Raw genomic sequence first — 14,952 nt, 5'->3', positions numbered from 1 at the left:
ACTGGCACTCGTCCACCATGTATTGTACAGCAGCCAGTGGCCATCAGTGAAAACAAACTGTACGTTGCCACAAAGGCCCTTTATGTCCATGTGCAGTTTTATTCCATTTCCTATTACATTGACATGTTTGGAGGGAATATCTTGTTGTTCATATCATACACACAAATCATCCACAGATGGAAAATTTTGCTGGTTGACATTATGCGGCAAAATATATTTTAAAGAAGTTAAAGTGCTCTATAAATAAAGTTGAGTTAATGAATGAATATATTGATGCAATTGTGCTTATTTCTGTAGTTTTTTTTGCTATTGAATTTATTAATTTCATTCAATTTAGTTTATGTCCTTTGTGTATAAACTTGTATTTCATAGATGCATGATATTCTTGATATATATATTTATATTTTTTTCTCCTATTTGCTTTTTCTTTTGCAATGTTTTACTATTATACCAATTTTTATTCATTATTTAGAGTCACATTTTTTTCCTTTTATTAACTTTAGAGCTCTAACATTTGAACAAGCGGATCTTGTGGCTTCACTTCTGTGTCTATGTATTAAGAATCCTGAGTGCATGGAACAGAAAAATCTCACAAGCTCTCATGTGTTTGTTTTCTTTATTGGGAGTCATATTCTGAACATTTTACAAGCTGCTGCTGCTTCGTCGATGTTTTCACAAAGAGAGAGGAGAATGCGACACTGGAAAAACAATGAGCAGAAAACACGTCGATTGAAAGGCACAAAAATGTGCCATCAGTTTTTCTTTGCTGTTGACACATGCAGACACAGCGAACGAGACTTCACTTCAGCAGCAGTGACGACACACATATACACTTATACACTTGCACTAGGGATTGCACGATTTTAGATTATTTTTTTCCCCCCTTATATCACGAATGTGATAAAAGACTAGTGGACATCGACTAGTCGCTGATAATGCTACTGATATTTTTTTTAGTAAAGAAATATAATTTTATCAGTTAGTGGATTGAACAATGAAAATTTTTTGTAGTGTACTACAGCGGTCCCAACCAAAAAAAAGCAAATAAAAACACAAACAAACAAACAAACAAAGCAAATGTATAGTTTTTGTAAGTAGAGGGAGCCCTTCACATTTTTCTCATCAACAATATGGCTGGTGTTATTTTTTATTCCTTAGCATAGCGTGTTGTAAGATGGGACATCATATCCACACTCCAAAAAATTACGCATTTCTCTGTTTGACTATTTTTATTTCACTTGTGCTTTTATTGTACATTATATGATGATGGACTTTCTACTTGACATGGATAAAGTTCTTGTTAGCACACTTATTGTTGTCTGTGGATTATTAAACCTAACATTTGATCAACGAAAATGGACCGTCACTTTGTGCTGCTGTGCCAGCAGAGGTGGCAGATCCATGTCCAGAAAGTAAAAACCCAGCCACAGTTTGGATTTAGCACGTTGTGCTAGCTAGCTAGCTAGCGCTCTAGCAGGTATCCGAGCACCCGGGGAGCTAGCCGGGGAGCTCGCTCGCTAGCATCTGGAGCTAAAGCCAAACTGTGGCAGGGTTTTTACTTTCTGGAACTGGATTTGTCACCTCTGTTTGCCAGTCCTGTGGTCCCGCTGGTGAAAATATTTTAAGACTAGCAACGATCATACTAGCCAAATTTAGCTAACCACTTTTCTAACCAGATTATTTCTGTAGTCTTGCATCTGCGCAGATGAATGAAAAAAATCGCCTGGTTGACTGAATGAGCAAGTTGAAATTCTTCTATAAATTGTCCAATTGGAAGACATGATGCCAAATGGACAAAATTAGTGATTAGTCGACTTCAAGCTTTAAATATTGATGCAAAGTAGTAAAGTCAACTTGTTGAAATCAGTTCGCCCCCTATAAGCGACTAGTCGACCTCACACTCTGAACATTATTGTGGAGTAGTCAAGTTGACTATTCAATTCATCACTTCAACACCCTATTAGTGACTATTCGATTTAATACTCGTCACGTCATTGTGGACTGGAAAAGTTGTCAAGTCAACTAGTCTATTCAACCCCTAAGTCACAAACGCCCGCACGCACTCACACGCACACACACAGCTTTGTTAGTGGACACCACTTATGTTGCGAATGTTGCTCAGCTGACATGACGCACAAACAGGTAAAGCCATAACTCACTTCATGTGAGTGTGCAGCTTATCTTAAATATCACCAAGATTAAATACACCGCAACGCTGCAGCCTTTAAATACATTTTAAGTTAGAGAATGGCGCGGTGGCAGATTGATTTGGAATCGCGTCCGATCATCTTCACGTCTGCAAAGAAAAGATTTCTTTTAAATAATAATAGAGTACATTCAGAACAATAGCGCTGTAATTTCTTTCTCGGCATTGTTGATGTGTTGTACTTAAATAGCTGGTGACATATAGGTGCTTTCGAGGACGATGTTTTGATTGATGCTGTTTATCGCTGTTGCAAAACAATGTCAAAGGAATGAGAAGTGTTGATCTGTTTTCCTGCTGCACAGTACCTGCTCATGATTGACGGTTTTTGTTGAACTACTGCTGGTCAGTCACTATTTAAGAAGCTTAAGCGGGGTTTACACATACCATTTTTTTTTTGCATATTGTCACCCTCATAAAATAGACCAAGTCATTTTTTTCCCTTTTTTTTTCTTCCTAAATCATCTCCTCGTGATGAAAATGCTTCAATTTTTGTGTTCCCTGAAAACAATCTATGCATCTATGATTTATGACTGTAAGGATAATTGCTCAGGAAATTTTTACCAATCCATCTGATAATTCTTCTGTAAATTGTTCAATTACAAGCTGAGATACCAAAAATAAATTTTATAGTGAATACTGTTGTCAGTCGACTCATCGACTAATCTATTGAACCTGTTCAACCCGTAGTATAGTGACTTTTCGATGAAATGATTTCAAAAATTTGGGGGAAGAGTGAAGTCAGTTGGTTAGATCCCTATTAGCTACTAGTCGACTTTATGCTTTAAAAGTCATTGTAGCGTAGTAAAGTAAAATTGTTGACCAGTCGATTAATATGAAAAAAAAAGCAACTTTTAACACACCCCTCACCATAGAACAATCGCTCAGGCTAATCTTTCAAAAACATCTGATAATCTGACTTTAATATTAAGGAGGCAAAAAATGCTTAAAGGAGAAGTCAACCTTAAACATTTTTGGACAATAATATGTTACATGTAACCTCACTAGTCTAAACATGACCAGAAATCCAGACATTTTTATCAATCTCAGGGGGCGGCCATTTTGCCACTTGCTGTCGACGACTGAAGATGACATCACAGTTGCTCAAGGCTCAGGCAACGACCAATCACAGCTCACCTGTTTTCTGAAGCTGAGCTGTGATTGGTTGTTACCTGAGACCTGAGCAACTGTGATGTCATTAAAAAAAAAAAACTTTTTGGGGGTGGGGGGTTGACTTCCCCTTTAAATAAGGTCAAGATGCCGTCAATACATGATTAGTGAGTAGTCGACTTCAAGGGTAAACGTCAATTCGGAAGAGTGTTGTTGACTAATCCAGTCAATCCTTAATAGCAACTAGTAACTTGTTGACGTCGTTCTTTAAAAAGTTTTGGGGAAGAGTTACTGTAAGTCGACACATCAACTAGTCAACAACTAGTTAACTAGTTGACGTCACACTCCAAATGTCATTGTGGAGTAGTAAACTTGATTTGTTGACTACTCGATTTAAAAAAAGAAGAAGAAATCTTTCAAATACATCTGATTATTGGACTTTTCCTGAGGGGCCGAAATGCTCAAATTTGGTCCGATTAATTATATGTGTGTACCCCGCTTTAGCTGTTCAACATTGCCTCAATTAACATTTTGACCGTACAGTGGGAAAGCGGTGCAACATTTTCTGATGTTTACACTCAAACTGAGATCTCCCTCACATTTAGTCGTCATCCTGCCATCGTCGTCCTCCCCGGACGGTATCTGCTCAGCACGCTACCGGCACCCGCATCCCTCCACCACCATGTCCGGGTAGTTCTTCAGCACCACGCGGTCCTGGGGGTCCAGGTAGAGCAGGGCGATGGGGCTGAGCGAGGTGGGCACGCAGCAGGCCCGCGGCACGGCGCCGTTGACCGAGTTGACCAGCGTCTGCACCATGGCGTGGCTGGAGGAATTCATGTGGTCGGCCAGCGGGAAGCGGCACTCGCCCAGGCAGAAGAAGGCGTCGTAGCCGCTGGGTGCGATGATCCACTCGTGCCAGCCCACGTCGTTAAAATCCACGTAGAGGGGATGGCGGCGGCAGCGGTTGCGGGAGAGGCGCTTGAGCTTGGCCGCGCGACCTCCGTTTCGTTTCACTCTTCCCGTTTGGTCACCCCAGCTCGGCGTTTTATACGTTTTACCCCGGCCCCACTTTTTGTCTCTATTCCAGCTTTTCCTAGCCACCCCGCTGAGGTTCCTCCTGCCGTGTTTGACCAAAGGCTCTCCACGCCCGTCGTGACTATACGTCACCAGGAGGGGCCTCTCCTGGGCCCAGCTGTGCTCGTCCTGCCCCACGGACCTGCACACCCTCAAGTGCCCCCCTTTATGTCGCTCCCCTTTCCCCAGATCGGTGCTGTTCTCTGATACCACCTCCAGGAGGAAGCCAAGGTGGTCCGCTCCATTCAGGGCCGAATCAAAGAGCTCTGCCTTCAGGCTGAACGCCTCCCAAAGGTTGCCTTTTAGATGATTTTGAGGTTCAGCGGCGAGGAGTCTGGTCTCCAGCAGGGTGGGGACCTGCTGGTGCCCAGAGAGGTACAGGTTCAGTCTGTGGGGCCCGGGGCCCAGGAAGGTGGCCCTGGCGGCGCGTAGGAGGCGGAGCTCAGCCGAGAGCACCTTCTCATCCAGGGGGATGGATGAGATGTTGAAGGAGATGTGTGCCCATTTCTGGTCCTCTGCTGTGAGGGGCTCTAAGAAAACAACGAGACAAACTCTTACTATTTGCAATTTATTTAACCTTTGTTTATTTGTTTATCCAGTTAAATGAGAACAGATTCTCATTTGCAATGCCAAACTGGCTGCAAACATATATTAGAGGTGTCAGTCAAATGCTAATTAATTATTATTTTTTGATTAATCACCTCTTAGAAATTTGATTAATCACGATTAATCACCTAATCGCTTTTTCTCAACATTTTTCGCCCGCCAAATTTGAAGAGCACCTGTTATGTGTTAATCCGTTCGACATTTAATGTTATGAGGATGTTTTCAAAAATTTTGGATCCACTGTACACTCTCTTCCATCTCTTTTTCCAACCAGCTAATGACTTGCATCATTTAAAATGAAAAAAAAAAAAACCCAGTAGTTTGGCATGAACAAATATTCTGAATTTCATACACAAACATTTATTAAATGCTTTACTTTAATGGATGCAGTTATGTTTATTGCTCAAACACAACCTGTGCTATACCTAACCATCCCACTGTCAAGGTAAAGGATCAGCTGCGGTCAAAATTAATAGTGTGATTAATCTGCATTAATACATGATTATATGATCAATTTTTAACTTTGACAGCACTATGTGTGTATATATATATATATATATATATTCAAAAATAAATGAGCAAATAAATAAATAAGCAAATACTAGTAACCAGAAATAAAGCATAATAAATACTACTATTAATAAAAGTAACACTGGGGAATTTTTTTTTCATGCTGGTTAAGCCCAAAAAATTGTTATGCTTGTTTGAAAATTGCTGTTATTTTATGGCAGATTTTTTTGCCACAGCTGACCCTCCAGATAAGCAAAATTCCACTGATTAGCTGCAGTAAGACTGTAGTAGGAAGAGCTCAGCTACGTGCTAACTTGTTTGTGCTGTCACAATTGAGGCAGTAGGCTGAGAATATATTTTATGTGGATTATTTTTCCACAGTTTTTTATTGTATTATTTTTAGACAACCCCTATTTTTCATGGAATATGTTTAATAGTATGTCCTCTTTTCTCAATAATTTTTGGGGGTTAAAAAATATTTATTATTGTATCATTTTTTGCCCCAATACAATTATAATGGCCATCAATTACTCAAAAATTGTAGCTATTTGCGGGCTACTACTGTATAGTGTACATTAGACAACCCTGTCTAATCTATAGTGAGCGTGCTCGAACCATCTGCCATGTTTTGATTGTTAAATGAGGCTTGTGAAAGATATCTCCACCTCTCATAAAGTCGATTTCTACATCACCATGTGCTGATAAAAGAGAACATACAAACAGCTTGCACGATGCGGGCTAAAGGTCCTCAACTTGCTCTCATTTTGACACAGGTGTGTGGTCACGGTGTAGCACTGGTCTTACCGTTGTGGTGAAAGCTGCGTATGGTGTTGGCCTGCTGCACGTGCTGGCTGGGGAAGCTGAAGGCGGGGTCTTCCAGCAGGTGGTACTGCTGCTGGTGGAAGCGGTACAGATCCAGGAGGTACCGAGGTATCGGCACGCCGGGCCGAGGGTTGGGCTGCGACTGCAGGCCCAGGCGGCTCAGCAGGAGATTCTGGATGGTCTGAGCCAGGCCCGCCTCAGGGGTGGACCCGGTGGGCGGGGGCTCCGAGGTGGCGGGCGACGTGCCGGCTAGCCTGCCATTGACGACCTCGTCGGTGTCACCTTGGCTACCGGTCGAGGCTTGAGGTAGCAGCAGGACCATGAGGAGCAGGAGGTTAGCAAGGAGCATGGTGGACCTGATGTGAGAAACAAGACAGTGATCAAGTAAAAAAAAACTATTAAAATAATAAACAATTAAAATATTGGTACACCCCCACCACCGCATTATTTTGTCCAAAAATTAATTTGGAAATATTGGGGGAAAGTTCTAAACCACTGTCATGGAAAACATTAGCTAGTTTTTTATTAATTGTTTTATTTTTTTCATTCTGGCGTCCCCTTTATTAGTTTTAGTATTAGTTTTATGTGTAGTTATACAGTAGAGTATTCTTCGAGTGCATGATTAAAAAGAAAGGTCACAATAAGTAATGTGTGATACAGTAAAGTAAATCACAATTCCCAAATGACTCTTCAAGCTTCTTTCCATACAGCAATACCAAAATAAATACATTTAAAATGGACCCTAAAAGCTCATGTATGAAATTGACAAAGATGAAAATGAAGGACATTTTTGCTGTAATTATAGTTTCAATTTCAAGTTACTTGCTCTGTTTTTATTTTATTTAGTTTATGAAAATGTTTTTTAATTTTTTTTATTTACGTTCAGTTATTTACTTCCCAGAGCTTTTAATAGCACAATCGCTTGCATTTTTTTTAACCTTATTAGGAGCAATACTGATGACTAATTTACAGCAAATAAAACAAAGCTACCTAAAATACTTGACGTGTGATGCGAATGATGTTTACGCAGTGTGCGAGAAAGCACAAGTTAACATGTTCCACTTGGATGTCAGGCATAGTTTGTGAAGTCATTCAATACCTGTATTTGTCTAAAAATAAAATTGTAAACTGATTCCTTAGTAAACCAAGGTTCCACTAATAGGTTAAGGCCATCTTTCAACCAACATCCAAGGATGAATAAATAAATTACATCGGGAGTACATAATATTACCGATTCAAAGAACAATGATTTGAATTCTGCATATCACTTGCATTTGATTATCTTCCCTCCCTTGCATTTAGCATCCAGCCCGAAAAAAAACATTGCTCCCGTGAACTACAATGAGAGGTGACACACAAGATGAATTCTTCCCTCCCATTCTGTCTCTCACACATTTTGACTGTGAGTGTGCGTGTGTGCGCGGGAACATGACCAGAAACTGGGAGGTCGCACAATCACGACCACGGCTAACAGCATACCATCATGACACAGATGTTAATAAGTCAACCGGTCATTAAAGCGTTAACGGCCCTCCTGGGGTGAAAATTGAGGTGAAGTGTTTAAAAAAAAAAAAAGTATCCAAATAAAAGAAGTCAAACCAGAGCTGACGTTAGGAAGATGCACAGGTTAAAAAATAAAATAGAGTTATTATTATAGTTAAGAAAAACTAAGAAATAACTAAAGCTAAAATTGAAAAACATTTTCCTTTATGAAACGAAATAAAAACAAAAATGCTTTTAAAATAATGAAAACTAATGGAAAATACACATTAAGTTTATAAAATTAACTAAAGATAACTATAATGAAAATGTACATTTTCGTACATTCATTATACGTGAGCTTTCTGGGTTAATTTTAATTCATACCGACTGGAAGGTCAAACAGTAATTTGAGAATAGTAGTTTACTTTATTACACTGTACTTAGTGACCTTTTTTTTTTGCACTCAACAAATACTCCATACATATAAAAAAAACAAAAAAACTAAAACTAATACAAAAACTAACAAAAAATAAACTCTCAGAAAAAATAAAATAAAATAAATAAACTAAAATGAAGCCTTTTCCCAAAAATAAAAGCTAACAACCCTGCTCTAAAAGCTAATTAAAACTATTTGAATAAAAAAAAATCACGATAAAATCAAAACTCGTTATAATGAAAAATGCCCAACTATTATAACCCTGGTCTGCCCTCCTTTATCTCTTTACGAGGAATCGAATCGATTAACGGCAAGATAACGAGGTGTTTAGGGCCCGAGCGAACGCATAATGATGCCGTAATAGCCCGCGTATCTGGCCCCGCTGTCAGAAAAGAGGTTAGCGCGAGGCTACAGGTGTGACCGTATCGGTTTATGCTTTTATGCGTACGTGATTGCGTACACCGGGCCGGCCGAAGCGGGTTCAAAGGGCACGGGAAAAACAGCGTGGGATTGGCGGGAACCATCCATTACAGTGTGATGGCCGGCCCCACCCAGTAGGGAGCGTTTCACCTGAGGCGTAGGCAGCTCAGTACAATTACAGATGAGACGCCTCTCCCTGGTTGCTAAAAAAGGACAAGCAAGAAAACATCTCTCCTGTACTTTCCTCCTCTACTAAAAGACACTAAAAGGTTCAAAGGTTCACATAGCATGGGCAGTGCACTCACAGAAACGTATAAGAAAAAATACTAACAATAAAGCTGCAATGCTGCCAGGAAAAAGTCAATTTACGGGAATAAAAGTGGTAATTTTACAAGAAATAAATCTTAATATTATGAGGAAAAAAGTCATGATGCTTTCAGACAAAGCTGTAAAGAAAATTGTACAATTTCATGTTCAGATCACCTACAAGTATAAAGTTGAAATTCTACAAAAATAACTTACGTACATAAGTGGTAATGATACAACAAAATCTAATAATATTGCGAGAATGAAGCAGTGATTTTATGAAAACTAAGTATTCATTTTCAGTTTATAAAGTGGCAATGAAACAGGAAAATAAAATAATATTACAAGAAAAAAGTCATAATTATATGCGAATAAAGCTGTAATCTCACAAAGTAGTAATTTTAAGTGGTAAAAAAAAAGTTATATTACATTACAACCAATGACTACCGTTAATTTCATGCAATAAAAAAAATGCTATATTGGATTATTCTTTTCTTTCTTTCTTTCTTTCTTTAGCATTTAGAGCCAAAAAGATGAGAATTGGGTTGACTATTGCATTTATGTTCTGTACCACATTACAAGTTTTTTTTAATATATTTTATGAATCCCGATCAGTAACACTACAACACCCCTCAGACCCTAAATTTCATTTAGCAGATTCTCCTCTGTATGTGTCACGTTGGCTCCACCCATCCAGTGATGACAACTTGACGACTTTCTCGCTAAATCTGGGGACTTTCCAAAGTTTCTTGGCAATTATTAGTTTTTTCTGGGGGGGGGGGGGGGGGTCAAAAGCGACCAGTGACAAATCTAGTGACTTTTTCTGGTGTTCTAAAGACTCACAACATGACAGTCTTTGATAAAGTTGGATAGTCTTGCGTTTAACAATACAGGATGAGATAGACTTTTATAATATGGGTTTAGACAAATAATTTAATTAAAGTTCCTCTATGTCGATTGCCCCAAAATATCTTTACAATAGCTTTCAAATTTCCCACCCTCTCGCTGCGGATGCGACTTCATGTGCGCAATTGCGCATTGTAGAATGCATGAAGAAGGGAGTGTGCAGTTTCATTTTTTGGCCACATGTGGCAGTAGCGATTCAAAATTCAATTTTCTGCATTCAAGCAGCTTTAAGTCGTGAAGTTATTTTGAGAAGTGATGGCCCATTTCAAAAGTAAAATAAAAAAACAAACCAAAAGACTAACAGAAGAAACTTCATTTATAGCTGTAAACATATTTAGGGTGTTTTTTTTTTAACTCACTTTTTACCTCTTCTATGATGTTATTCCTTTCTCCTACAATTACATGCAAAATCCCAATTATGCAAACAAGGCAATCATGTCATTTAGCATTTTTTTTACTTTTATTACTGGGGAGTTGGCAACACTGCACCCATAACTTTATTGACATTTTTTTTCTATATCTAACATTCACTTGGGATTAGAAAAAAAAAAAAAAAGAGAGAGAGAGAGAGAGAGAGAGAGAGAGAGAGAGAGAGAGAGAGAGAGAGAGAGAGAGAGAGAGAGAGAGAGAGAGAGAGAGAGAGAGAGAGAGAGAGAGACTTTGATGAATGATTTTGGTTCAAATGAAGGTTTTCAGGTTGTGTCCACCATAAGACATATTGGATGTGACCTGACCTCCCTGAGCAGCAGACAGTGTGGCGATAAACTCCCATCCTCTCTTTTTATCTGTTTATTTCAACGTGGTTTTCCCCCTTCCTCAAGCGTGTCTTTTTTTTCTTTTTCTTTTTTACCTCAATGGCTTCTCCCCCCTCACTTTATTCTATTTTTCCAAAGCCTTATATGAATGGTGTTTTTGCGGAAGAGTGCGGCACATGGACGGCCCCTAGTGTCACTGCAGCTGGTTGATTTATCCGCCGCCACTGTCTTCATGTTACGCCTGGTCCTCAACTTTCCCTTCCTGTTGCTCTTCCCGTGTTTCTTTTCCCAAATTCCTCCTCTCTCTCTCTCTCTCTCTCTTTCTTTCTCTCTTTCTCTTCTGGACTTCTCAGTCCCCTTCTACAGCTCACTCGTTGTTGTGCTTTGGAACATGTTGAATGACAGCTAAATATTCCACTTGCTTAAAACCGAGCTGCTGACAACTACAGTGGGCTAACTCCATTTTGGTCATTTTTCATATCTTTCAGTTTCAGCTATTATTATATTATAACATAATTATAATATTGGTTTAGATTTAGTTCCAATGTTAACATTTAGGGGGCAGCTCATTATTGCGCTCCGGCCATCTTCTATTGATCCATCAGTTCAACACTGGACTAACTCCCACTTCCAAGATGGCCGCGCATATAAAAATAGGTTCAGAAAGTAAGGTTTGCTTTAGTTTGGGAGTCAGTACAGCTGTATGATTGTATAAGTGAATGTTGTTTTCCATCATTCACTAACTATTGAATTGATAGCTTTGACAGATATTTTGGACTTAGATCACTATTGCACTAAGCTTCTTTCTATCGTCAGTTTGTTCCTTCTCTTGAAAGCAACCAAGATGATACTGAAAATGGTGACATGTATACATATACATGAGGTATACCTCAATTGTGGATGAAGTGCAAGCAATATGTTCCACTTTGATTTAAATCCAAAATTATATTTAATAAAAGGTCAAAATCTGAGGGAAAACAAATTTTCTCTAAAAACATACTGTATATCCTGAAAAAGTAATAATCATGATAAAAAATCTACCAGATTTTATTGCAGCCACATTTTTAATTACATACTTTCTAGCAAAATGACTATTAAAATGGAGTTAACCCACTTTTGTTCTTAATGGCACAATATCATGTCATTTTCCATAGTGAGCTCATTAAACAACCTTTTCTGGAAACCAAAATTGGTTCCAGGCCGGGTCTTGTCTTGTATGTTTGTTTGTTTTTGCATTAATTTATATGCATATCGTCGCTGCTATGTGAAAAACACTTATGTCCATTTTTTTTAAATTTTTTTTAAACGTTTTTGGGATGAAACTGAATACAGACATCTCAAAAACATTTTTTTTAAAATGGATATGTTCATGTTATGTTACAGTTAGCATCTATGTATGATCGCCAAATGTTCATTTGTTGCACATACACCACAACGTCAACAACACTCATTTACCAGCAATTTGAGCCTCACTGGACACTTCATTAGGTATACCTGCATCATCCAATGCAACACAACATATGCCCTCACAATCAGAGAGGTATTCATTAAACAATATGATAACTATTGTGGTGCTGTAGAAATGCATTGCATCATATAAAGAAGCGTTCCTAATATTTTGGTTTCCCTATGAGAGGGCCAAAATATTACAAACAGGAGAGACAAGCTCGGGTGGAAATATTGACATACTGTATCTGACCGGTGGCTACTAGTGTCACACTGCGTCTGACAGTAAGTAAAAAACACAAGACTGCCTGTTTTTCACATTAATAACGCTCTCGGCGGCGGCGGTAGCAACCTCACAACGCGCAGGCTCAATTACCTGCTGCTCTTTGAACTCATAATGGGAACACTCTTCAGGTAGCTTATAGAGCACTGGCGTTTGGATTGAGCAACTGCTGTGTTTGTATGCATGCGTGTGTTTTCCCCAGTGTGACTAATGTCTTCAGCAGCACACTTCCAGACAAATGGGCGTATTTTGACTGCTCAAGCAGCACTAAATGTCATTTAAGAACCTCTAAAAATACTACCGGTGACAGTAGACATTAGAATGTAATGTATTCATATTTTGAATACACATTTGGACCACAGTTTAAGAAAATGGATGGATGTTTGTGTTACGACTAAACTGTAGCACTGATTCTCCAAAGTCCCATAATGCACTGAAGTGGCTGGTGTGTTGTCACATAGCTTTCTCATTCGAGTAGACCGAAAATGTGGTATGTCGGTTAAAGAGTATTATTAGCGTGTTGGTTCCTTGAGTTAGGCATACGGTGGCTGTTGAGGGTCAAAAATGCATTTCGGAAAAAGGTCTATCCCAAAAGTAAAGAATTATTTTTGGACGCGACGATACAGAAAACCATGTAAAAAATATAATTTCATTTTAGCACTAGAGCTCAATTCAAAAAGTGAAACTCATATTATATTCACTAAATACAGATGAAAATAATTTTTAAAAGGGAAGTCCACCCCCCAAAAAGATCTTGACAACAATATGTTCTATGCAGCCCCACTAGTTTAAAGACTGTATTCTGGTTAATATTCTGTTAGCGAAATATGAGTTACGCAGCAAAATCCAGCAGTTTTTATCAATATCAGAAGGCGGCCATTTTGCCACTTGCTGTCAAGTGAGAATGACATCCCAGTTGCTCAGGTCTCAGGTAACGACCAATCACAGCTCAGCTTCAGAGAACAGGTGAGCTGTGATTGGTCGTTGCCTGAGCCCTGAGCAACTGTGATGTCATCTTCAGTTGAAAGCAAGTGGCAAAATGGCCGCCCCCCCTGAGGTGGGTAAAAATCGCTGGATTTTGCTTCAGAACTCATATTCCACAAATGAAATATTAATCAGAATGTTATGTTTAGACATATAACATATTATTGTCAATAAATGTTTAAGGTTGTTTTCCCCTTTTAATGGGTTCTCTGAAAAGTATTTTCCTAAAGTGTTTTGTTTAATGAATCTGTACAATATAAGAATTGCAATTACTGAATGAAACTATTGAAAATAAACCTTTCTAAAATATTTTAATGCAGTGATTCTCAAAGTGTAGTACTAGCATCACTAGTGGTGTTCAAGCTCACCCTATTGGCCCAAATACAGTACAGCTGTATTGAACTTTTTAGTACAATTTTCTTAGGTGCAGTGTTAACGTTCAAACTGTGCACAATGTTATAGTGACTCGCGATGTTGGTCATTATGGTAGTACTTGGTTAGCATGTTAGCACTCCGTTTTTTTTTAGGTGGTGTAAAAGGTTTGAGAACAACTGTTTGAATGGATTGAGATCGAGATGTGGTTGACTAATGAAGTTGATTGATGAAATGATGCACCTGACACACTGGTCATTGTATCACTATTACGGCATTGAAGGTCACCTGCTAAACACTCTCTGTACTTATGTTGGTGTTTACGTAATAAATGTTCATTTTTGTTATAGTGGCTTGTTTGCTGTAGTACTAAAGTGGCGACAAATATCGGAATTTAATTTCTTGTGTGTTTTTTTATATACTTGCCCAATCAAGATAATTGTGAATTAAGTTTTGGTAATGTCACTATTCATTTTCTTTATAAAACTGATCACTCCCACTTTTTGCAGTACTGTATGACACAGCTTGGCATTAAAATCTTATATTTGCCCCTTACGTGTTTATGCGTGTGTGTGTGTGTGTGTGTGTGTGTGTGTGTGCGTGCGTGTGTGTGTGTGCGTGTGTGTGTGTGTGTGTGTGTGTGTGTGTGTGTGTGTGTGAGTGAGTGTAGTGCTCACCTCCAGGTGTGCAGGGATGTACGCAGTGTCCATGGCTTATCCTTGAGCTCCAGTGTTCCGATCCCTCGGCTCTCCCTCCTGCTCCTTTTGGACAGATTGGATTGTGTCAAGTCTTGCGTGGACTCTTTTCTTGCTTCTCTCAACTAGAGCGAGTGTCTGTCTATGTCATGTAAATACAACTCTACAACTATGCTGTGTAATACTCCCTCCATGTTGTATCCAAAGGTACACTTTCCACCTGCGTGTGCTGCTTAAAAACACTGTGCAGGTGCTAATGCGTGTGCATGCAAAGAAGCTGGACGAGTGTGAGTGAATGAATCAACTCCCTGTTGGACCTCAACCCTCTTACTATATTGTCCCGCTCCCTTCCTTTGCTGTCTCCTCCCCCTTTTTCTCTCGCTCACTCATTCTCTCTCTCTTTCGCTCTCACACACGCACATACACGTTTGCTCTCTTTGCTGCCTTTTTTTTTGCCTCAAAACGACCGTGTTCAACTTTTCCCAGCCACTAACTCCCTTATATTAATGTCACATTCATTTAATTAACCAACTAAACCAGCA

The 14,952-nt window shown here is 39.1% G+C and overlaps 1 protein-coding gene across 1 annotated transcript; it reads right to left on the bottom strand.

Annotated features, from left to right (window-relative positions):
* Positions 1 to 599: 599 nt before the first annotated feature.
* On the bottom strand, positions 600 to 14,695 carry bmp16 (bone morphogenetic protein 16). The gene is made up of 3 exons (XM_077566892.1): positions 14,393 to 14,695; positions 6,308 to 6,681; positions 600 to 4,917 (listed from the first exon to the last, which is right to left on the bottom strand). The coding sequence occupies exons 2-3, from the start codon at positions 6,672 to 6,674 to the stop codon at positions 3,968 to 3,970; spliced, it is 1,317 nt and encodes a 438-aa protein (XP_077423018.1). The 5' UTR covers positions 6,675 to 6,681; positions 14,393 to 14,695; the 3' UTR covers positions 600 to 3,967.
* Between the last annotated feature and the right edge of the window lie 257 nt (positions 14,696 to 14,952).

Source organism: Vanacampus margaritifer, chromosome 5 (genome assembly GCF_051991255.1).
Source record: "Vanacampus margaritifer isolate UIUO_Vmar chromosome 5, RoL_Vmar_1.0, whole genome shotgun sequence".
In the NCBI taxonomy this organism is placed as follows: domain Eukaryota; kingdom Metazoa; phylum Chordata; class Actinopteri; order Syngnathiformes; family Syngnathidae; genus Vanacampus; species Vanacampus margaritifer.
Note: the sequence above shows the minus strand (reverse complement) of the source record. Positions and strands in the feature narration are given on the sequence as shown.

Coding starts and splice junctions, on each gene's coding strand:
- bmp16 (XM_077566892.1), bottom strand. CDS start 6,674: ATGCTCCTTGCTAACCTCCTGCTCCTCATGGTCCTGCTGCTACCTCAA. Junction 4,918..6,307: donor ACGCAGCTTTCACCACAACG/GTAAGACCAGTG, acceptor TTGTTTTCTTAG/AGCCCCTCACAGCAGAGGAC.